Below are 25,658 nucleotides of genomic sequence, written 5' to 3'. Positions count from 1 at the left end.
CAGATTTCAGCGTGATCGCACTAACATTGGTGGAGATCAGAAGTGGTGGGCATCATCCCCCCCCCCCCCTCCTCGATACCTCCAAAATGGCCCAGTCTTTGTAGGGTTGAGTGTGTCAGGGAAGGGGGGGAGGGTTGTTAACATTCCCAAGGTGAATCTAAAAAAAATACAAATTGAAAAGTGAAAACAAATCTACATATAGTAATAAGAGCACAACTAATCAAATTCAGGTCCATTAACCAAAGTTTTTTTTTTCGTTTATTAAATCTGTTATAATATGTGCACTTCATTATTTTACAAACATATCATAAGTATTCTAAGTTACACAAGTTCACACAAAACTTAAAAGCATCTGGTAAATATACATGTAAGTAATTAATAGAATGTGCTGGTGTCAATACACATTCATTTCATATACGTTTTTCTTCAATGAAATTAAACAAAACAAAAATTTATGGTACATTCAGAATGCCTTTGAAATATCATACAAAAGTATACATACAGATACTATCAAGTTGAATACACAAGGACTGGTTTTTTATGTGCAATAGTAGTAAAGTTATTTTCTCCACATTATGACATATACTTTCCACTGAATATCTGTTATTTAACAATATCATAGAGTAATAAAATTAAAATGTCTAGGAATGATATCATCTTTGTAAATAAATGCAATTATGTCAATAAAATATTCTCTTTTTAGACAAACATCAATCTTCAAATAAATTCTTTTTGCTAGTCATACAAAACATACCTTTTGGAAAAGTTAAATCTTCAGCATATGCTTAGAAGAAATATAACACTGATATTGTTATATCCTCGACAACAAAAAAATAAGAATGTTATAATTATATATCATTTAAATCAACTGGACAGCATTGTGTAATAATGTCAAAATAACAAGATCAAATCAAGGTGAGAATCAGGCATGCCATCAAGGCTATTCAAAAATAAATTGATGACTGGACGGATCATTACATTGCCCCCTCTCATGTGTCTCTTAACAAGGTTTCGTAGCAATCATAATTGCATTTCATGAAGTTTTACTCTAAATTCATCAAGGTTTCAAACAAAGATTGAAATTAAATTTTCATTAATTGTACTTGGAGGTTTGATATGACCAGTAATGGGTGTCAAATTCAAATAGTTTATTAGAATCTCTCTAGGTATACAAATAATACAGTCCACTTTGTGTACTTTCTACATCAAATTTTAAGAAAAAGCCAACAAGCTAGTACAATGCCTTGCAGGGAGTGGAACAGACTAAGACGATCCTTAGAGAATTAAGCTTTCTTGGTAATTGTATCACAAAGGTCATCCTCTCAAACTGTGTTTTGTTTTTAATCATTGCTATTTGACAAATTGAAAAACAAACAGATTCTTTCCTACTATCTCTAAACTTGCAGTTTTTGTAATCTGGCAGGGTGAGAGGGGCCCCGGAGAGAGGTGGGGGATGTTTCGTTGTCTTTTTTTTATAATCACTTTCAATTCTCCAACATATAAGTTGACCATTTCAATTCATATTCACACTTTGAATATGTTCAACACTATCATCAACTAGATCAAATTTGATCTTCTATCTTCAGTCTAAAGTGAAAGGCTTAAACAGGGTACTTCCAGCGGAAGATGGCCCCATCTTTGCTGACACTGATGATGAACTTCTGGTTAGGGCAGATGCGCAGACGGGTGATTTCACTGCAGTGTCCGGTACCAATCTTGGTTACAACGCCTTCGTTGAAATCCCATACCTGAAGAAAATATGGGGGAAATAATTGCATGAGTGTGTGCCATGATAAATTAAAATGCTCAAGTGCAAAATACACAAACTTCTACCTTGTGTATCTTGCCCTGTGCAGACAGCATTCATCTGCATTTTTACCAGATATTACATATTATATTTTAAGAAAATGCTGCTTGAAAATGTTTGATAGAGATCATTTCTTCAATAATCATTTTATATTTTATTCTACTTATATAACAAGTGGAACCCCCTAGCAGCCTGACCTGCATTATGTAATTCATTATAGCAGCAGCCTCAACTTGGTGACATGACTATGAAATATCAAATATATTTATATGCTGATGGAGCCTTGACCTCAAATGACCTTTGAGCTTAACTAGGAAACACATTCACTAGATATATTTTTATTAAAAGCTTTTAAAATAATGAACAATTTGAAATGATCTTTGACCTTCATAAAGTGACCTTAGAATTTATTCATATAATTTTTGATTATTATATCCAAGTTTAACTGAATAAGGACTTGGGAATTCAACATTATCTTGAAAAATTAAGGTCTGATGTTGATTGGTCAAATGTTTTTCATGAGATTCAACCAAAAATAACACATTTACCCCAGCAGTAAATTAATACCAGAACCTGTGATTCCTAGATTAAATCTGATCATTTCCATTCCATTCTGCAATCTTGAGGACAAATGCTACTTGATAATGGAAAAACAATAGCTTTTTAATCAGAATCAAGATTATGAAAAGAGCATTTTTCACTTTATATGCATGTGACAATTTATTCCTAACATGATGAAATGTCAAAGTTCTTTTTACCCTGATTAGTTCATCATCGCCACCAGTCACGAAGTGCCTTCCATCTGGTGAAATGTCCATGGTGTTGATAGCGCCAGTCTGAGATCCTTCCATCTCACGGATCTCACTTCCATCTGGACAATTCCAATAGGCAATCTGAAAGCAAGTCCATGTATAGGGTAGGGAGGTTAGTGATATCAAGCTTTTTTTTTCTCTCTTCGCATCATTTTCATCAACAAAACCACAACAATAATAATGATAATAATCGTCATCATCTTCATCATCACCACCACCATTACCATCATTATCATCATCATCACCACCATCATCATCATATGCATTTATATAGTGCCTATCTATCCAGAAATATTCTTTTCTGAGGCCCACACCAAAATATAATGAATAAAGCACTTTGGATGAGTGCCATGTACCATCGTGCCAAGTACTGACAATGTTTAATAGGAAACATAAGAATTCAGTTTAGATTTGAAATTCTCTAATAATAATAATAATTATAATTATTAATAATGATATAAATTATTTCAGGCAATACGGCAGAAAAAGCCCATTCACCATAGGCTACTCATTTTAAAGTGAATATAGATTCTTCTCTCTTACCTTTCTATCTGTACCAGATGTAATAATCTGGCCTTCTCCTCGACTGTATGTCACACATGTGAACTGAGTGTTATCAAACACTACTTGGGCACGCACAAATTTCCTGTAATGTAAAAGGAGCAAATATACATTATAGGGTAAATGAAGCTATTGATCAGTTTTTGAGAAGTTCTATTATTATTTTTGGCTTTGAGTTTGGACACATTTACGCTTGTTTATAATGAAGCAGTACTGTTACAGTTTTTACAGTTTACCAATGCTGTGAAGTTTTTAACTCTGCTGATTTATGTTATCATATTGATCACTGGGCTTGATTCAATCTTTCCTTGTAAACATTTATAGCCAGATGCTGCTGGTTTACAGTAATTTGTACATTGCACAATGCAAGCAACATCAACATCACAAGAGGTCTAGTTTTCCTTGCTGTGCAACATATTTTTTTTCCTAGATAGCACAGGCCATATGTGAGAATTGAAAATTAAAGTTATATTTAAATGAACAATGAATCACAAGTGGAAGGGGAAAAAATAAGGATTAAGCAGTTGAACTAGTAGTAGAAATAGCAGTGAGATCAAGTGTTTAATGGAGGCCAATAGAATAGGAGAGAAACATGTCGACTAATGCAGTGTATTGAGGATACTGTTATTGACCAATCTCTGAAAATGAAGGCATGCAAGTGAATTTCCAATAAGGGTGCAACTTTCATGCAAGGACTGTGAGATGCGCAATTTGAGCTTGATTTGTTCAACCAGATGGGTGCTTCACAAATAGTTGCATGCGATATAAAATGCATTACCACATTGCCATCAAATCAAGCTCAGAGGAGTGCACTTCTGTGTAGTCATCAATGAAGTTATGCCTTAGATACCGAGTGCACGTTGCCATTTTCGCATGACACTAAGTCACACTTAACTCTTTGTGGAACCCCCCCCCACCTTCCCCATTCTGGACTTACTGTAGATCCCAGATGACACAGCTTCCGTCTCCGCTGGCACTCACACACTCTGTGTTCGTAGAGTTGACGCGCAGAAAGGATACAACACCCTTGTGCTCTTTCAGGGTGCGAATCAGTTCCTGCTTCTTGTCTCCAATGTTCCATATGCGCACCTATCAAAATAGAAACACAAAAACAATATCAGTCAGAAAATTATTTTCAAAATACTCAAATATCTCATTGCACACCTATCACATGAGAAATAAAATTCAGTGGGATATGAGTCTCAGTGGTATAAGAGTCTCAGGGAGCACAAAATATATTATTTAAACTAAAAATTTTAATAAGAAAAAAAGTCTGTCAGAGATCAGTCACAATATCTCATGTGCGCAACGCACCTATCACAAGAAAAGCAATGAGGATATTGTACAGCAATTGCATAGCTTCTAGAGAAATACCCACATAGCCTAATTTAAATATTCTGGTATTAAAGAATTCAATGCAGGAGTAAAGCATGGAACTTTACAGTATACCGGAGCTGCCAACCTGAACAAGAACATTTCAGTATTTTTAAAGCTTAAAATCAGTATTTTGGCGAGGAAATCAGTATTTTCAAAGAAATACCATAGGACAACACATAAAAATGAAACTTGAGAAATCGGTATTTTGCATGAAACCATCAGTATTCTCATTTTTCAGTACTAAATATGGAAAATCAGTACTACTTGGGAGCTCTGGTATACTATTGTTAATTGCCAATCAGAGAAGACCTAGAAAGGACTAAGAAGAATTGATACAGAGGAAGAAGAGAAATGTAAAGGGCACAAGGATTGTAAAATGCTCAGAATGTTCAGTATTCAAACATGTTTTTACCTGACCACCTCCTCCTCCACTGATGATGCGCCTGCTATCACTGGTAACCGTCAGAGCCGTTACTCTGTTATGAGCATCGGCAATCTCGTAGCACAATTTGCCAGTCTGTGGTTTGAAAGCACGGATCTTGTTGTCATCCCAGCCTGCGATAGAAATGACAAGAAGTGACATCAAACTTGAATGTCAGTTATGTTCAAAATCTTGTAATAGATTGAAAAGAATCCAATAAAATCACAACTAGTTTGTGTGGATGAATAAAAAACCTGTGTCACATGATATTTAATGAGAAATTAGACAAATCAGCATGACACTCCTGCCCAGATCAGTCAATAAATACACAGTCCCACATGCTTGTTTTTTTTTCTTGGCAACTTCAAATATATAGCTTACTAAGCTTAGCTTATTTATGCTTACCAATTTTAATATTCCATTTTCACTATCTATCTATAATACAATAAACACACAGACAAAAAAAAGTAATGAATAACAATGAAATATAAATATCTTCTATCTAATGAATGAAGTCATCAGAAAAAGCCTCAAGACTTAATACATAACAGCAAATGGATCTTACCTGAAATGATGCTTCCTCCGTCTGGCATGACACAGACAGCATTACATGTCTTGTTAGGTACTTCAATACGCAACACTTCTTCAGTTTGGGGTTTCTTCTCAGAAGTATTCTTCTTGATATTCCAGACCCTTATGTCAGAGCCAGCACTTGTCACAAAGAGCTCAGAGCAATTACTGATACAGAGAAAGAATTGGGTTTCCATATATGAGAGGTATGCTACAATGTGCATCAATTCATAAAGCCTCATTTAGGTTTGTTGGAACAAAACAAAGCAACATTTTTAAACTAATTTCATTATAATAATTAATTTACTATAGCATAAAGAGAAAGAATTGGGTTTTCATATATGAGAGGTATGCTACAATGTGCATCAATTCATAAAGCCTCATTTAGGTTTGTTGGAACAAAACAACATTTTAAAACTAATTTCATTATAATAATTTAATATAGCATAAAGAGAAATAATTGGGTTTCCATATATGAGAGGTATGCTACAATGTGCATCAATTCATAAAGCCTAATTTAGGTTTGTTGGAACAATACAAAATAAATATTTTTAAACTGATTTCATTATAACAATTAATCTAATATAATCCAAGGATTTTACTGAATATACCCACACAAGCAGTTTAGAGACTAATTGCAATAGTTACAATACAATGGTTAAGTAATGAATACCAAATGAAATAGAGGCATACATCAAAGAAATGAATATTGCAATATCTAAAAAGGAGTATTCATATACTGGAATTGGTTAGAGATTGATATTGCACAGAATTAGAATATCATTGAATGATCTACATGTAATATCTGGTTTAAAGAAATTTATTATCACTTCTAAAATGCTTCTCAAATTGATATTAATTCATAATTTAAAATAGCTAATTGAAATTGCATATGAATTTGATAAAAAAAGATTAGGCAGTTTAGGAAAATATTGCAAAGATAACTGAAGCAAATTTGTGAAATGGTATATTAAAGGAATATGGTTTATAACAATTGACTTACTTTGGAAAGTTGATGTCATTGACCTTACAATGGTGACAGGTCTTGGTCAATACATACTTGTCGAACTCCGCCATGGTAAATCGATAGATATGTGAATTGGATGTCGAGACGTAGAACTGTAAGATAGGTCAGAGAATTCAACATACATTGTAGCCCCGAACACTGAGGTAAAACTTGATGGATATTCAGTACCATATGGGCTGTCAAAATTTGTACCTCTGCTACAAGCAAATTTGACCAACATTTCCTAAAACTTAAATCAAATCAGACTCTGACATCAATTCAAACTACCATGGCAACATTGCTCAATACCCAATTAAATTTAAGATTTTCTACAAAAATCATTACAAATAGAAAGATATCACAATTATAGGTATTATGAAAAAGGGTCAATTTCTGCGACTGGTGTGTGAGCTTGCACAGGACTTTAAGATGGAGTTATGCTTCCAGGTTCCCTGCTATGGCCCTGAAAATAGGCATATTAGATATACATATATATATCCCACCTTTCTGGGCTTATACAGGTTGAATGGTTGTGAACATAATATCTGACACAATGTACTGAAAACAATCAAGAGATTTACCTGATGCCCTTTTCCTCTCAGAGTAATGGAAGTAATTTCTCCTGCCTGGGAAACCTTCACTCGCCTGAAACAATAAAGAGAATGAAGTCCTAATTAATGAATCTCGTTTACACAGAAGTGGGGCACCTCTGACATTCTTGCCTTCAACAATTCAATATAGAACTGTTGACTGTGAGACATTTGTATCATATTGGATGACTCAGAATGGAATACCAGAGATATTCCAAGAATCACAGATAGGTGGATAATAATAGGGAGCAGACAATGATTACATCAAGGTCTAACAAAATAAAGACTCTTGATTTCAAACTTATTTTGAAAATTGAAATATCTTCAACACAAACTAATCCCATGGTTATTCTTTTAAGGTCAAATTCACCCAAGAAAATATGCACAACTCAGTGACATGCAAATGAGGAGGACGATGATGTCCTTCACTCACTATTTCTTTTGTTTTTTACTGTGTGAATAAAACAATATTTCAATTTTTACAGATTTGACAATAAGGATCCTCTTAATTGAACCACAAAATGTTTAAACAATGGTATTTCCATATGTTGAGGGAGGAATAAATGTTGTTTCACATAATAAAATACTTCATATAACAAAATACAAAAGAAATAAGAGAGTGGTTGATGTCATCTGTCCCCTCATTTGCATACTGACAAGGATATACATACAACTATTTGTGAAATTAAGCCAAACTTTAAAATGTCACAACTTTCTTATTTCACATTGATTTTGATGAATTTTTCAGTGTTATGCTTGTTTGATTTTTCAAATCAACTTCTTCTTAGGGTATAGTCTGGTTAAGTTGATTAATAATAAAATATAAATATGATCCACAATTCTCTAAAGAGAAATGATCTATTCCAAGCAGCTTTATAACCATTATCCTTGCTGTAGGACAGTACTTACTTTGAAACTGTAAACTTCTCCTTAGAGTAGCAAGCTAGGGCCACCGTACCGTCTCCGGTGCCAATGAGAAATTTATCTTCCGGCATCAGGACTAGGGATGTAACACCCCTACAAAACAGGTTCTTCTGGGGATAGTAGGAGCCAAGTAGATTACTCGATATTGTTATTCTCAAGATGTCGCCAGTGGTAGTGGCACAGTAGAAGCTACTATCATCAGCCGCAACCTGCAGAGATAAAAGCCAATACATGTATCTATAAAAACAAAATTCTTGGGGGGGGGGCGGTAAGATTTGGAGGCAGCAATGCTTTTAGGTCTGTTGCAGTTGTCTCACAAAATCAAATTATTGAATTTAACAGGTAGAACTTCTCTGGCAGTCTTGCTTGTACTATGCCATAGCAGGAATGTTTGACTTTGTGAAATTGAATTTCAAAGTGCCCTTTGAATGTACAATGGAATAATCCTAGGCCACGAAGGGGCAACGTTGTGGATGACCCATTGACTAGCTTCAATGACCCTTTTATTGTCCTTGAAAATTTTGATACCCTTTCAATTTGTGCTGTGCTAAAGTAATTGCCCTAAAAATATTGAAATTTGAACTAATAATCATGTTAATACATGAATATAGAACAAAAGCAAACATAAACTTGACATGCATTTTACCAATGTTCTGCAACCCCACAATTCACAAACTTTAATGAATGTCATATCCTATCACCTGGCTTCACAATTAAATATCTGAAACATGGCAGAGCTTGAACACTTTAAATATGTTCATTTTCTGGTGGGGTTCACTAACTTTCAAGCACCACTTTAGATGTACCCTCTTCAAAACTTATTTAGCAACAGTACAGTAAAACTTTTATGTGTAAAACATTTAATACGAATTAATATATTGACAGATTATGATATTTCAATAACGTAATGCCTTATTAAGAGCATAAAGCCCAATTTGATAGTGCCCCAGATAATAGTTTCAATCCTCAAACCACATTAGCACACTTTGGAAAAGGATTTCAAACAAGTTTGGTACACTCCAATGTAAAAATGACACTTTTTGTAGCATATAAATATAATTCGGAGCAAATGGGTGAGATAGTATACCAGTAAAATAATTACCTGTACCCAATTATTTAACTACATGTACTACTAATATCGAATACCACTTCATCACAAGCAATACTAACACTTATGTCGGTAATCATTACCATTCAGGTAATTGTAGATCAAAAGTTTGCACTGTTTGTTCTTTAATTTTCATTTAAATTACCTGATATGGCTTTAGTTTTTACTTAATTTGGTCATTATTTTTATACAATTTTGCAAGTGCACAGTGTAAATCTCTTGTACAGAATGTCGTTACTCGAAAGCTTAGGCCCCTTTTGACTCTCTAATTTACTCCATTGGCTCTCTTTTATTAGATAAGCAGTTTTCAGCAGCGTCTTTCTGCCACGCAATATCATTCTCAGATTTGCACTTAAATCCAAACTTACCACAATTTTCTTGACGATTCTCTTGAGAAGTCCCATATTTACATCAGTAGGTCTGATCTTACGATTCCCAACATCAAGTTCCCACGCACGCAGTGTACCACTGAAATGTCATATCAAAAGGAACAAGTGTTAGATATCTACAAATCACACATTTTATATTTCTCATTTGTAATTCAATAATTGTTCATTTAAAGGGAAATTGTGTCCAAGAGTTCACTTCCACAGTGCATACCATCCTACAGACCCATATGAACTATGATAGTCTTGTAACATACACCTTTTCATGAAAGAAAAGTATTGAGAATTTTGGTATATACATGTATGATGGCCATTAGAAAAGCGTTCTGTAATCATTTGGGGGTTTTTCCCACAAAGTATTTTGGTATGATTGTGATATAGAAGAGCATAAAATTTAAAATTTTCTAGTGGACATCTTTTGTTTGATTTCTTTTTAAAGGATGGATTATGTAAACCATGAGCTTTCTCCAAAGTGATCGACAACTTGGCAAAAGGCTTCACTTATTTTAGTCCCATATACTCAGACTGGTAATGCACAACCATACATTACAAACACGTTATAAATATACTCACTCTCCACCAGAGAAGAATTTCTTATCGTTATTGTTGGCTGCAGCAACACAGAATGTTGTCCCTGCGCTCTTCAAAGCGGCCTCTGATCCACACACAGCATCTTTCTTCTTTATGTCCCAGATGACGATACAGCCATCATCTTGACCCCCCAGTGACATAAGGTAGAGGTCATTGTGTGAGAAGGCAAGGTCTTGAACTTTGACCTTGTGCAGGTCTAGCTTACAGTACTCCTTTTTCAGGGCATAGTCCCAAACAAGAATGAAGGCCTGAAAATAATTTTTTAAAAAATCCAACAAAGTTTATATGCAGTTTTGCATGCAACTATATTCATGTCTCAACCTGCGTATAAATAGCTCACTGCTGATCATAATTCACATGTAGATACGAATACCTTTTTCCTTTTCGTATATTCGCTCAACAGGAAATAGGAAATTTGATATTGGAATAGACTGTATAGTTATAACAATGATAGCAAATTTTATAGTGAGACCACACAAATTTATGATACAATGCTGCGCCTTAATTTGTAAACAAATTTTCGGCATTACTCCTATGTGTTTAAGATCGCATGCTCGATCTGTAATGAAAATCATAAGTCAGAAAAAATTGGAACGAGTGGGATTTATAAACAGGGTAAAGTCCAGGGGGTTGTTTCACAAATTTTAAGTATGACATAAGTCGCACTAAAATGCTAATGCGTATCTGAAATACAACACGCGATCTCATTGATACTCCCCAGGGAGTGGAGGATGTGCACACATTGTGTGAGGGAATGACTGATTGAATCCGATGACCGGGGTAATAATATATCTGTAAAGCGCTTAGAAACGTCGTTCCGATGGATTAAGCGCTATATAAAAGCGGATTATTATTATTGATAGTTACGTAGCAGTACGCGTCCTCATGACACGATCTGACCAATGCAGTCAAGCCTCTCATACCCTAGGCAACTAGGTATTTAAGTGCAACTCTAAGTCATACTTAAATCTTTGTGAAACACCCCCCAGAGCACATTAATATAATCTAACAGGACAAAAAATTATGAACAAATGGCATTTTGCATTAAATGTTTAAGTTCCAAGAAGAAAAATTAAGCCTTATGGTTGAAGTAAAGTACAAAATGGCTTCAAGTTGCAGCTGATAATGACATCATTACAATTTGGAATTGATTTTTTTTTTAAATTAATAATAAGTGTATGGTATTGAAAAATCGCAAAATTGCCGTAGAAACTAACATACTGGGGCTTAGTAATTATTTATTTTTTTTTATTCTTGCAAGGATGCTTGAAAGAGAATGGAATTTTTATTTCAGTATTCATACCACTATTTGGAACTCTTGATTGTTAACAAATGCTTTTACAATCTCTTTCTTCCTGAAATTGGATCGTATTGTGAGCGACGAGCATAAGAGTGCAATTGTGTACCTTGAAACCCATATGGGTCCTCTGACCAGATGCTATATATTTGCCGCTGCGTGAGATAGTTACACACGTCACAGCATCAGTGTGACCCTTCAGGAACACTTGTTTACCACCAGTTTCAATCGGCTCTATCACAACAGTGTTGCCAAGGGGATAGACGATATGGGACCTGTCAGGATGGAAGATTAAGCTCCCTGGATTGGACCCTGAAGATGAGAAGAAACAAAAATTACATTATTGTTAAAGGGGAAGTTCACCCTGACAAAAACTTTGATGTAAAAATAGCAGAAAAAATAATGAAAAATATTGCCGAAGGTTTGAGAAAAATCCATCAACGAATACAAAAAGTTAATAGAATTTTAATGATTTGAATATGCTTTCTAACATATTGTATGGTATTGTATTGTATGGTAATCATAACTTCAAAGACATGACCACCCCCCCCCCCAACTTTCTGAATTTAGACTCTTTTGTTTGAAAGTTATCTCCGAAGTCCGAAAAGCCCTGTCCCTAACCCTGATGGGTCATTAGACCCTGCCATCTACGTTAGGGCTAACTCAAGCGATGTTCGTGCAGGCTCCACTCCACTTCACTACGCTACACCTACCCGAACATCGAGACCCAAAACTTGCTCTGATACTCCAAGTGACAAAGGTGGGATTTTATGGGGGGTGCAATATAAAATTCATGCAACATCATGATCTTTAAAAACAATTAAAACTAATATTCTTACAATACAAAAAGTTGTTTACGCCGCCATCTTGTTTCCTATTGTTCTTCGCCAACGTTACAGACGCGTGCGTAGCGTTGGCATCGGGCAAGTCTCTTCCGTCTTTTCATGATATTTTTCTCATTTTTTTAATGAATTCTTGTTTAAAAATAAAATCGATGGCACAGAAATGTCGGAAATGAAGTTGCATTCCATGTACATGATTTAGGGCTAGATCTTTTAGAAGGAAAGTAGAAATCTCGGGCGAAAGTTTCAGGTTTGGGCGGCCTACACACACATAAATGGATAGGAATACCTGGCTTCATTAAGAGTAACCTTACGTTAGTAAATAATTTTTACTCTCTAGAAGCCGCCTGGCTAGGTAGGTGGAGCGTAGTGTAGCGGTAGTGAAGTGGAGCCTGCACGAACGACCTAATAGTACCACAACTAGACCAGTTTCATATTTAATAAAATTGAAATGGCCTCAGAATACAGCCGAATGCTGCTGAGCTCTAACTTGAATAAAGCTAGCGATTAGCGTACACAGCGGCAGAGCTTCTTTAGTCTGTTCAGTCCTTGTGCTTAATCAGTGAACGTGCATTTCTATTCAGAATGGACACAGGATACAGTAATCCAGACTAGTCCTGGGGCGGGCCGGAGCCCAGGACTCGTCTGTGTAATATTACACAGATCAATTACTCTCCAAAATGAGGCAAAATGGGGTTGCAATAGCACTCCAAATAAAAGGGAAAAAATAAATTATGAACTAGCTTACTTCTATTATATGCCAATATGGATGAAGGTCTATTGCAACACAGAATCCTGACATCGAGGCACAAATTGGACCCTCTAAAAAAGGAAAAGTTAGACCTCTATGTCGCGTTCATTCTCAGTAGCAATCGGCCATTTTGTTTCCAATTGTGAAAAGAGAACGAACGACACAGAACTTTTCTATTTTTTGAGGATCCAGTTTGTGCAGGATTCTCTGTGTCACGATATCGCAATAGACCTTCATCCATATAATCGAGGCGAGGAAAATCCATAATTTTTTTCCGTTATTTTGGAGTGCTTCTAGAGTATTGCGACCCCATTCTACCCCATTTTGGAGAGTATTGATCGGCGTAATATTACATGGACTAGTCTTGAGGACGCAATTATGATGACTTTTAAATAATTGGTATAATACTAACATTTATAATTACGTAATAAATTTTAGTATTTGTGAAATAATAATTTTTATCTAGGGCCTATAGGCCTAAATTGTTCTTCAAGATGGCATTGCTAGCCGGAAGTACGTCATACATAATTGGTTCAAGGGTCGACGCTATTTCCGTTGTTTACATGTGGATCAAGGGGTCTACGCGGCATCAGTTCGGTAAGAAACCTTTATTTTTTTACATCTATAACTAACATTTTTTAAAACCTTCCTATGCATTAGGCGTAGGAAGGTGTTTAATAAATGTAATTCACGCGATTCTATTAATTATTATGAAATTTGAAAAGATGGATTTCGTAGGACCTAGGGCTAGGGAAATCCATTTTTGTTTACTTCAAGACGTCAATGATGAAGAACTATATGACAGGATTTTAAAAGTCATCATCATTGCGTCCAGGCTCAAGACTAACACGGACGAGTCCTGCCCGGGTTCCGGCCCGCTCCCTGGGTTAAGAATGCAGTAAGTAACGTAGAACTTAAGGTCTTTGGATCAGTGCAGATCCACTGGGCACTGGAACTGTGACTGCCTCCGCTCCATTTTTTTTACTACCGCGACTTACCATTGAAACCAATTGTTTCTATCAATTTAAGGCAATAATCATCATCTTCTTGCTTCTGCGGCGTCCCCCTCTGCTGTCCATTACTCATAACTTCATCCATGATGATTTCCTTCTCTTCAATTATTCGAAATGTGGAATTTTACTCGAGATTTTCGTCACAAGTTAAATCTATTCAAACGAATCGTGCAACCAGTTGCTATGACATCGATTATAGCTAGTCTAGTCCACTCACACTGTCGTAGATGGCGCTATTCACTAAACTTTAAACTTCTTGTACCGGAGCGTCCATGTGGAACTTCTAGAAACTTTGAGGGGACTTGGGCATAAAGGGGGCTTATAGGCCAAAATTTTAGAAATATCACTGCAAATCAAGCGATTGGACATTTTACCTATGACCAATGAGAATCAAATTTTGTAATAGATTTTGACATCATCAGGTAATATCACGTTCCGGGCACGTTCCATCCTTGCTCATTTTCCGGGCTCATTTTTCATGTCTTTCTCCCCACCTCCTATCTAGTCCTATAAGAAGAGTTTATATGCCGTAGGGTATTTATGTGATTGAATGCTATTGGTAATGATTGGAGGCAACGAATTTTTAAAACAGTAATTCGGGGCAATATCAGCTCAACGCTAATATTCAAATTTTACAAATACATGTAAATATTAACCGTACTTCTCTTTCGAATTAATAGCAGATATAGGCCTACTTGGGATAATTTAAAACAAAATGAAAAATAATAAAGGTTGAATAAATATATAAATACATAAATGTATAAATAAATAAATTATTAAATAAAGATATAAAGATAGATAGATAGATAGATAGATAGAATTGCCTTGTGAAGATGATTAGAAATATTGATTTTATTTATGGGTAAGTGTTAATTGAATTATAATTCATTCCTGTTTTATCAAGAAAGTTTGATAATAATTAATTACAGGTTGGTATTTCTATTCGATGTACTCCAATTAACATAGGCAGTGCATAACGACACGAATATATCTCATAAGGCCGTAATGAATATAGCATGAGCTGAATTTATACTGTAACGACACTGACCTGAAAATAGATGAGCGGCCAGAAGCCGAAAAGTGGCTTATTTCTTTACTTCAATCCCCGGCTGGATCAAAGCAAAATTTGAAATTTTCTGATTTTTTCGGAATTGGGCAGAAAAAGGGAACATTTTAAGCTTAAGGACTTGTCTTTGTATGAATTCATGAAAAGGATATGTGTCTCAATATATCAAATTAACACGCGCATGATGAAGAGTGAACTCAATATTGACCTGAAAATGCATTTAACCCCTTTGAAATCATAAACGGCTTGTGGCTTTTTTTTTGGGGGGGTGCTTGTTAAATTTTTATCGGGAAAATGTGCTCCCGCCCTTTTGGAAAATCAATACTGGATCCGTCCAAGGACCTATAAGAAATGGACGATCAAGGGGATCAACGCGAGCCCTTATTTGATGCTACTTGTATTATATTCGTCGTATCCTGAATGAGTTCATCTTCATGAGAGCATACAGGTGTTTTGACAAAAACGACCACCAACGCTTACCTGATCATTAACAAATAAACGTACTATAATAGTCCTGGCATTTGTTGGTGATACGAGCACGTTGAAGATGATGGTGATAATGATGGTGATAATTTTCATAGTGATGATGGTAATAGCGATGATGATGATGCCTGGTGGTGGTAATGATGATGATGATGGTATACTGGTGAAGACGATGACGACGACGGTGATGATGGTAATATTGGGGATGATAATGATGGTGATGTTTATGACGGTGATGATAATGGTGATTTATCTTTTATCCTCAAATCGAGGTATTTATTCACTTAATAACGTATACATATACAAAAAATAAGTTCAAGTCAATAAGCCTAATGCAATGATTTTTTTAGTATCACATTTTTTTTCCGATTTCCAAATTTGCTTCTTTGTTTACATAAACTTTTCAAATAAATAGTCATAATAAGCATGAAATTATTAACCCATAAAGAATTCGCATGATATTTTTCCTTTTTTTTCGATAAGTAGTTTCGATAAATAATTGAGCAATAACACACAAAAAACGAAAATAACATGGCTGGAATATGCAAATCATACCCAATAATAAATGTCTTTTCATCTATTGAAATAATAATCTTGAAAATACAAAACACTTATCTTTCTATAATTTTCCAAAATAATCCAACACGTTTACAATGGAGTAAAAATGAAAAGAGAATTCAACTTCCTCACAAATTGTGTTGTCATTAATTTACTACTCGCCACTTATATAAATTATTTTTGGGTGGTAAAATCTTATTCAAAAATCTAAAAATGAATTGTTTAATCCCAGTGGCGTAGCTAGGATCGTATTCTTTTTCAGGGGGGGGCACCGGCCATTTTTCCGGTGTGTGTGTATGTGTCACAAGGGCGGATCCGACTTTTGCCAATATGGGACGGGGCCCGAAATTATCTTCACCTATATTTTCCCCGATCAGTCACTTCTTAGTTTTGTTCTTATAAAACAACATGAACATGAAATAATCTCATAAGCCTAATGAAAAGTGCGAGCGCGAAGCGCGAGCGATTATTTTTTTTTACTTACATGTATTTTTTCCTCAAAATTTAATTTTCTGGGCAATGTTATGTGTGATCCTGAACAAGATTTGTATGTAACTAGATGGTTACTGCGAACGCCAATATATTTCATTAATGCGAGCGCGAAGCGCGAGCAAATTTTTTTCGACATTCTGACCTAAAAATTGGTGATTCTAATTTTTGTATTAATAAATGGGGTAGGTATGTAAATAAACAAATGATGCGAGCGCGAAGCGCGAGAGGAAGAAAATTGAGATTTTAGACCTTAAAGCGGGACACTCTATTCATATTTTGTAAATCATAAATAGGATATAGTCAATTGGGTATCATTAATAATGCGATCGTGAAGCGTGAGCAGACAATTATTGATATTCTGATGTGAAACTGGATAATTCAAATACATTTTAAATAAAGAACATGCAGGCTATCGCACATGTTTTAGATTTAGACCTAGAATCTGGGCATTCATTTGTTTAATGGGACATTATGGAATACACGTAGACAATATATGAACTTGGCAAATCAGACAATGTGACCACGCAGCGTGAGCTTAAAATGCTGATATGTAGACCATAAAACGGACATTTTACAGACCACTTAAATTTGTAAATGAATTTTTTTTTTAAATAATGAAAGCTCGATGTCCGAGCTAAAATATGTTTTGTATATTGACTTTAAAACTTGCTCCATATCAGCCTATTGAGCAAGATATGAATCTCATCGAACAGGCAATTTTTACGCGAAGCTCAAGCAAGAATCTTATATAGTAACATGAAAGATTTGTTTTTTAATTGCAAGTCGTCCCCTCACATTATTTCATTCACTCGTCTTCCTTCTCTTCTTTTTTTTCTTCTTCTGTTTCTTTTCCTGTATTCTTTTCTTCTTTCTCCCTTTTTCTTTTCTTTTTTTTTGCTCTGCCAATTTTTTCTGGGGGGCCTGGGGGCACCTGGGGGGGGGGGAGCACACCAAATCTCAGGGGGGGGGGGCACGTGCCCCCCAGCCCCCCCCCCCCCGTAGCTACGCCCCTGTTTAATCCTCTTATCTACAATCGAACGCAGTTTAAAGGTTACAATCAAAGAAAGCTGGTAATGAAATAAGATTAGATGGAAAAGATTGTTATATTGGTTATTTCAAAATCTACACATAATAATAGATATATCTTTCTGGTAGGTAAAAAGCTAGAGTTATTGTCACTTCATTTTTAATTGAATTAAAATTCTTTCAATTTTTCTTAATAATTGATTCGATAATTTTTCTTAATCATCTTATTTAACCAATAGATATAGGAAGAGGCTTTTTTTTAGTTTAACATGATTTATTCTACATCAAATAAAAGCTGAGAAGGGTAGATAGATTTATTCAAAATATTTGGTGCTATCCATCGATACCTGCATGCTTCCATTTATCAAATATCAACATATACGGATGATGATAATGGTGATGGTGATGATGAGGATGATGATGGTGCTGATAATGAGGATTATGACGATAATGGTGGTGGTGGTGGTGATGAGGATGATGAGGGTAATAATGATCTACTGATGGTGATGTTTATCATGTTGATGAGATTATAATGGTGATGATGATTCGTTCCCACATATTGAATATCCCAAATTATTAACACAATCAAAAAGAAAGCTTTTTATGTAATATAATGAGCGCATTTAGCAAGTAAGCTTCCATTACTTTTCTTGGCGATATTTATTTTGTAAAATTTTATTAAGTCTAGTATACTATGCTCAATGGTGAATAGATTCTTAGTTTTCTTCATAAATTTGTTTTATTTGTACTTACTATGCCAATGATACCATATTATATTATATTTCACATTTATTGTATTGTATACAGGATAGTTTTCCAATTTCATCAATTAAAAAAATGAATACAATGCAGTCACCATTCTTTTGAATCACTATTGCCTGTTTCGGCTGGATTTTGGCTGAGGCAGGTAGTGGTAAGTCTGGGAATTGTGACTGGTAGTGTATGTTATCTTTGAACAATTTTGTATTTGTAATAATTCTAATTTTAAATGTTATTGAACTCAATCATTACAGAACCCAATGTTGCTTTTTTATCTATTATGTATATATTGTTATTTTTATGTTAACAGGACCAGGCTGAAAAACAGTTAATCTGAGCCTGCTATCCTGTATAAAGATATTTTAATAAATAAATAAATAAAATGAATAAATGATGACGATGATGAATAAATGATGACGATGATTATATTTTATAATGATGATGGTGATGATGCCAATGATAATGGTGAAGGCGATGATGATGATGTTGAAGGTGATGGTGTTGATGATAAAGATGATGATGATGATGATTATGAATGAAAATGACGGTGAATGATGATGATTATGGTGATGGTCATAATGATAATGGTGCATGAAGACAATGATGGTGGTGGTGGTGTTGATGAATGATGACGATGAATGATAATGATTATGGTGGTGGTGGTTCTGGTGATGATGATGATGCCGATGATGGTTATGATGATGATGATGATGATAATGACGATGATGTTTAAGAAGGCGACGATGATAGTGGTGGTGATGGTGATGATGATATATTTGCTAAAACACTGAAAATTTGTTATAGGAGACTTGATCTCCAAAGATCTTCAATTTTGTCAAAATAAAGGGTTTGAATTATGGCAAATAGTGATCGGGTTCGCATTATTTAATTCTCTATATAAGGCCAACGACAACCCCTCCCCCTCCCTCTGCAGTATATAGGCATAACTCCCTCGCCCCCATCTCTCTCTCTCTTCCCCTCCCCCCCTCCGCTCACTCTCTCTCTCTTTCCTTCCCTCCTTTCTCCTTTCTTACCCTATCTATTACCTCTGTAATGCAATTGTAAGTAGGCACAATGAATCTCGGGGGAAATATGTAGTGTTTAAGTCAATCCGATCCAAAATAATACGAGCAATATGCATGTACACATTATGCCTACATTTACAGATGAGCGATGCATTTCAAGGCGCCATGCAAGATGTATCGTTTTACACAATTACTGTATACGAAATAACGAGTGAACGTTCGGAGCAACGGTTTCGCTGATCAACGACATTGTGGTGTTCTGGTTTTACTTTAGTAAATGCAGCCTTTCTTGGAATATAAATCATAAAACATCGTTTGGATGTTAACAATCCCCAGCTTTGGAAAGTTGTATTAATTCAAGCAAGGAATTCTCGAAGGAAGGGACAGCGATCATGATCCCCTCTCGATAGTCATGAGATTGCTTATAAGCATGTTAAGGGCTGGGCAGATCGATACGAGATGAGGCATTTTGATCAAGGAAAAACATCTCCATACTACTGACTCAATGCAAATCGCAGTCTGAAACACACAGGAGTCTTACCAACTTATACTGAAACAAAAACAGGACATCGGATTTCATCATTCTTTGTATACACTTCAAAATAGGCTTTGATAAACCTATTGGCTGCTGGTTGTTTTGAGAGCGCAAATTGGAGCACTGTGTATCTTCATCTTGGTATAAGCAAATAATAATCAACGTTATTTGAGAGCAGGAAGACAGTAAAGGCAATCAATTTTTAGCTCTTTGCATGCTTGAAAGGAACTATTCAATGGGCCATACTGGCTGTCATGGCGACTTCGACGTTGCATGTTGTCATTTTCATCTTGTTATCATAAATTGATGAGATTAACATGGAATAGCATGGTGTCCACACGTCTGCAAATATTTAACTTGTATTAGTGGCATAAAAGGACGTATTGGATATAAAAATAAAATATATCGCCATTATGTCGGGTGGTTCCAACTTGCGATCTGTTTTTCATAAAAGGGGAGAGCACTTAGAGATATGGGATCTATTAGGAGAAAGCAAATATGGCAATGACACAACAAACGAATTGTCCGAATCCTCGAAGATCGCTGTGTCAACGATCATATTGACGATATGGCTAGTGGGAATGACATCGAACATCATCGTATGGATACGAGCATGTTCGCCACGGTGTCAGGGATTGTTCGGACAACGTGCACTCAGCGTCTATGTCGTTCACAAGTCCGTCACCGATGTCTTGTTCCTCTTCAGTTGTCCCTTCCACATCACGGCCTTGCTACATCCCAACGGTTGGCTGTTTGGACCAGTGGGGTGTCGCTTCTTTGCATCACTTGACATTTTGGCCATTTTGCTTTCAGCGAACGCTCTCTTCTCCCTGGGTGTCGAGCGGTACACGTCTGTCGTCCGAGGGTCGATGTCGGTTTCAAAACGCCTGAAGAGACTCCGAAGGTCATACCTTCAGATTGCCGCTATCTGGGTTTACTGTGCCATCTTAACGTCCCCCATCATTGCAGTATCAACATCGTATACCGGTCTTGATGGCTATATCTTCTGCGGGTATATCTGGCCTCAGGGTGGCCAGAACTTTTACCAGATGTTCTTCAGTGTCCAGTTCTTTCTCCAGTTCATCTTCGTGTTTGGGACTTTGAGCTACATGTGGTATCAAGCCTGGAAGTTTGCTAAACTCAAGTCAGGTGTTCATCAATTCTTAACCAGGCGACGAGACATGCGAAAACACCGCGCCATCGTTATTCTTTGTATAACGCACTTCGTCTGTTGGTTGCCTTTCTGGATATGGCAGTTCTTGCGAACGACTGGACGTCCAATGCACGAACTCATTCTAGGAACCCCTATTCCCGGAGGTACCAGCGCAACAGAGCTCGCCATCACCACACTGATATACATCCCCTCTTCGATCAATCTCTTTGTTTTCATGGGTTGCATCGATGAATGGAGAAATGGATGCCATGTTCGAGAGTCAAGCATTCCGAATAGACTAGCGATGAGAGATCATACGACGTACAACATCGACATCCCCGAGCCACACATCGATGAGCCCCAAAATCAGGACTCGACCGTTGTGACTGTATCGTATCAAGTAAAGCCTGCTGACGCCAGTGGTCGATGCCTAGTGGGAAGAACTTATAGCGGGGACGACGACGATTCCGGGCAAGGTTCTTCTGAGTCTGGACCCAGAAGCGCAGATGACATCCAAATACATTATCAAAATGATGGATTCATTGGTGACGACAATGAAAGCATCGACAATGAACGAGCTGCAAGAAGCGATGACAATTGCGATGACTGTCCCGCCGGGAACGATGAGATCAATGAAAATGAAAATGATGACCACGTCCAGTGTCGTCACGACTTCGAGGACCGCATGGATAGGGAATACGAAATGAATGCATCCGAAAGTCCAGTAGACTCAGCTCGAGAAAGTCCGTCTGAAGATGGTCCTATCGACGACGACAGAGGAGTTATTAATGAACGTTTGCATTGCTAAAGATTGATGGTGGCTGTCATTTACATGTAAATTGTGATCAATTCATTATGTTTAGATAATATTTCATGACAACGTCGTATATCTCTACTATATATTTTACGGGTTTTCATGTGATATATATGCTGTACATATATATTTTTATATGAAAAGAGATAGGAAAGATTTGTACATAGGCCTACTAATTTAGCCGTTAATGGTTTGACAATTAGAGCATTTTCATTTGACATTGTTTTATCGTTCATTGTCACAAACTACTAATACTAAATTCGCATTTTATTCATGATTTAAAAATATTCAGTTATTTCAAAATATTTACGTGACCTTACCAATAGTTCTTAATATTAATTCAATATTTATTGTTTTCAGGACTGTTTCAGAAATGGTATTTGAATTTCTATCTTTTCAGTTGTCACACCATGGGAGCTGACGAAGAGTGTGACTTTACATTTCATTATTGATGGCTATAAACTCCGTTTTCTCAGAGGCGTAACAGGGGTCGGTGGCCCGGGGGGGGGAGAGACAAGAGCCAAAAATTTCCCGGTAGATATATGATTGTGCCCCGAGCATGGAACGAAGCTCAATGCGTGATAAGTACAAAAAGACGGGGCACAAAATGGCACGCGCAGCAAAAACTTCCTTAATATAAAGTCCCGAGCGAGCGAAGCGAGCGAGAAAAAATCACCTTTTCATGAGAATCTGACCTTGAGATTGATTTTGACATGTTATTCAGAAAATAACATAATATCTCACATCTTCATTTTCTTTTATCTTTTCTTTTTTTGTTCTCGGACGTAGAACTTTTGAGGCCAATGCTATGCGGATCGTGTCCGTCCGGGGCGCGCGTTTCCGTTTTACACCCTGGCGAAGGCATTTTCCGGAAAAGTAGCCAAAAAGCGACTAGTGAAGAGTCTACGTCTACGTTTGTTTACATTATCAGCTTGGCGCGCGATCCAAAGTCCGCACCGAAGTTATCCGCAGAACATACCGTAGGGGAAGGCGGGGTAAGTTGTGACAGTTTTTGCTTTTTGCATGTTAGAATTGATATGATTAATAATCTTGTCGAAATAAGTACCTTGCCTTGAAATTTAATTCTTCTGAAATATTTTCCACCTATATATAACTTTCTATCCCCACACTGAAAGTCATCGTGACCTTTGAAAAAAACGATGTCAAATGGCTCAACTTGCCCCATATATGGGGTAAGTTTGAGCCACCTTCTGGGGTATAAGTTGAGCCACAAAAACTATGTGCAAAGTGTATGAGGGGAGAACCAGCATATCAATTTTTTGTTTAAAGTCTTTCACTTGCTAATTCTCTATAAATACTAACATCCTTTAAAAGGAAAAGAGCAGTCATGTAAATTTGCTAATTTCAGCCAGCATTTCAATCGATTTTTATGGTTTGTTTTTTAAGATACATTACCATAGGAATTACCATGGCTCAACTTGCCCCATGCTGTTTGGCTCAACTTACCCCAGTCCGAACTTAGTGCGATAATTTTGTATCCACACATTTATTATGCATCCATCATAATTATAAAAGACTATGACAAGAATGAAGATCCATACCTGGACTAATAATGTTGTTATCATGTCTTTACTATATTTAAAGACGTGGGTTTATAAAGCACTTATCTATTTCACATTCTTTTTTACTTTTTTGGCTGAAATTCATATTTTTCCCTCTAAAAAACTACTTTTTGTTTCAAAGTTGAAAACAATGTGGTGGGGTTAGGGGTTATGCTATGGGTCATCAATACATGACACCACCACAATGTCTCATTATTGGCCTGGGGCTGGTGGCTCAACTTGCCCCTATGCTCAACTTACCCCGCCTTCCCCTACTTTCAAATGCAGCTGAGCTTATACTTTCCAGGTTCAATACGAATGTTTGCCTTGCCGATGTCTGTCTTTCTCTCTATCTGTCTGTATATCTATCTCTCAAATTCTATCTCTATCTATCTATGTAACTGCAGTATCTATCTAATAATCTTCTCTGCCTCTCTCATTCTTTATCTAAAATCTATCTTAAATTCTCTATCTCTCTCCCTCCCTCTATCTATCCATCTGTCTGTCTTTTTCTCTATTTCTCTTTTTCCGTCCATATATCTATAACATATCTCCATCTCTCAAGTTCTCTCCCCCATCCATCTATCTATCTATCTTCTATCTATTTTTGTATACAGTATCTATCTATCTGTTAATTTGTTGAAAATCTTCCGTCTCATTCTTTATCTATTTAACATCTATCTATCTCTCAAATTCTCTCTATCTCTCCATATCCATCTGTCTGTCTTTCTCTATTTCTCTCTATCTATTTATCTATCTATTTTTTATAACTTCAGTATCTATCTGTTAATTGTTAATAATCTTCTCTGTCTCTCTCACTTTTAAATCTATTTAACATCTATCTCTCAAATTCTCTATCTATCTCTCTATCCATCTATCTATCCATCTGTCTGTCTTTCTCTATTTCTCTCTACTTATCTATCTATTTTTTTAACTATCTATCTGTTAATTTGTTAATAATCTCTGTCTCTCTCATTCTTTATCTATTTAATATCTATCTCTCTATCTATCTATCCATCCATCTGTCTGTCTTTCTCTCATTCTGTCTATCTATCTATTTATCTATCTATTTTTTTTAACTAGAGTATCTATCTATCTGTTAATTTGTTAATATTCTTTGTCTCTCTCCCTCTTTATCTATCTAACATCTATCTATCTCTCAAATCCTCTATCTATCTATCTGTCTTTCTCTCTCTATATATATCTATATCTATATATCTATCTATCTATGTATCTATCTATCTGTTAATTTGTCTATCTTCTCTGTCTGTCTCATTCATTATCTTTCTATCTATCTAACATCTATCTATCTGTCTCTCAAATTCTCTATCTCTCTCCTCTAGCATCTGTCTTTTTTCTCTCTTTCTCTTTGTCCGTCCATATTTCTATCTATAACATCTCTCTCTCTCTCTCTCTCCCCCTCTCCCTCTCCCTCTATATATATCAACCTCTCTGTCTCTCCCCCTCTCTCTATTTATCTATCTATCCATCCATCTCTCCCTCTTTCTCTCTCTTTCTATCTATCTATCCACCCCTCTCTCTCTCCCCCCCTCCCTTTCTATTTCTATCTATCTATCTGTCTTTCTTGTCTCTATCTATTTATCAGTCTTCTATATCTATCTTTCGGCATCTTCTAAGTGTATCAATCCATCAAACTTCAATTTGTTTTCCCATTAATATAAGTATCTGTTTATTTTGATTTTGTCTGTCATTCTATTCATTTAGTTAATAATTTATTTCTAGAAAAAAAAACTTTCATAAACAACGCGACTGCAAAAGCATGTTCGGATTTCACTCCTGACTGCCGCTCTCTCTGTCCACGCATGAAGTGCCGAGGAAATCTGTGCTCTGATCATACTGTGCAAATTGCATGCGGTGGTGGACTCGCCTGTGTCGCAAGCTGCATGCATCTAGCGACGTGGGTAGACTCTTCACTAGTCGCTTTTTGGCTACTTTTCCGGAAAATGGCTTCACCAGGGTGTAAAACGGAAACGCGCGTCCGGGGCAATGGCAGCACCACGCTTTTTATCCTAGGGGGAGGCAAAAAGAGAGGGGGGGGGGGGGGTAACGCACAAATGTCTTGTCTATTTCTCAAATCGAGCATGAAGCGCGAGCTAATTTTTTTTTAT

At 36.2% G+C, this 25,658-nt stretch overlaps 1 protein-coding gene across 1 annotated transcript; it reads right to left on the bottom strand.

Moving 5' to 3' along the window:
- Positions 1 to 231: 231 nt before the first annotated feature.
- Positions 232 to 14,266, bottom strand: LOC121422444 (cilia- and flagella-associated protein 52-like). Its single transcript, XM_041617487.1, has 13 exons — positions 14,042 to 14,266; positions 11,560 to 11,762; positions 10,136 to 10,401; positions 9,545 to 9,644; positions 8,054 to 8,277; positions 7,136 to 7,199; positions 6,552 to 6,667; positions 5,544 to 5,716; positions 4,970 to 5,112; positions 4,118 to 4,269; positions 3,163 to 3,265; positions 2,566 to 2,700; positions 232 to 1,748 (listed from the first exon to the last, which is right to left on the bottom strand). The coding sequence occupies exons 1-13, from the start codon at positions 14,139 to 14,141 to the stop codon at positions 1,602 to 1,604; spliced, it is 1,926 nt and encodes a 641-aa protein (XP_041473421.1). The 5' UTR covers positions 14,142 to 14,266; the 3' UTR covers positions 232 to 1,601.
- Between the last annotated feature and the right edge of the window lie 11,392 nt (positions 14,267 to 25,658).

Source organism: Lytechinus variegatus, chromosome 10 (assembly GCF_018143015.1).
Source record: "Lytechinus variegatus isolate NC3 chromosome 10, Lvar_3.0, whole genome shotgun sequence".
NCBI classification, from domain to species: Eukaryota; Metazoa; Echinodermata; class Echinoidea; order Temnopleuroida; family Toxopneustidae; genus Lytechinus; species Lytechinus variegatus.
The sequence above is the reverse complement of the archived record's forward strand: the minus strand, read 5'-3'. Positions and strand labels throughout refer to the sequence as shown.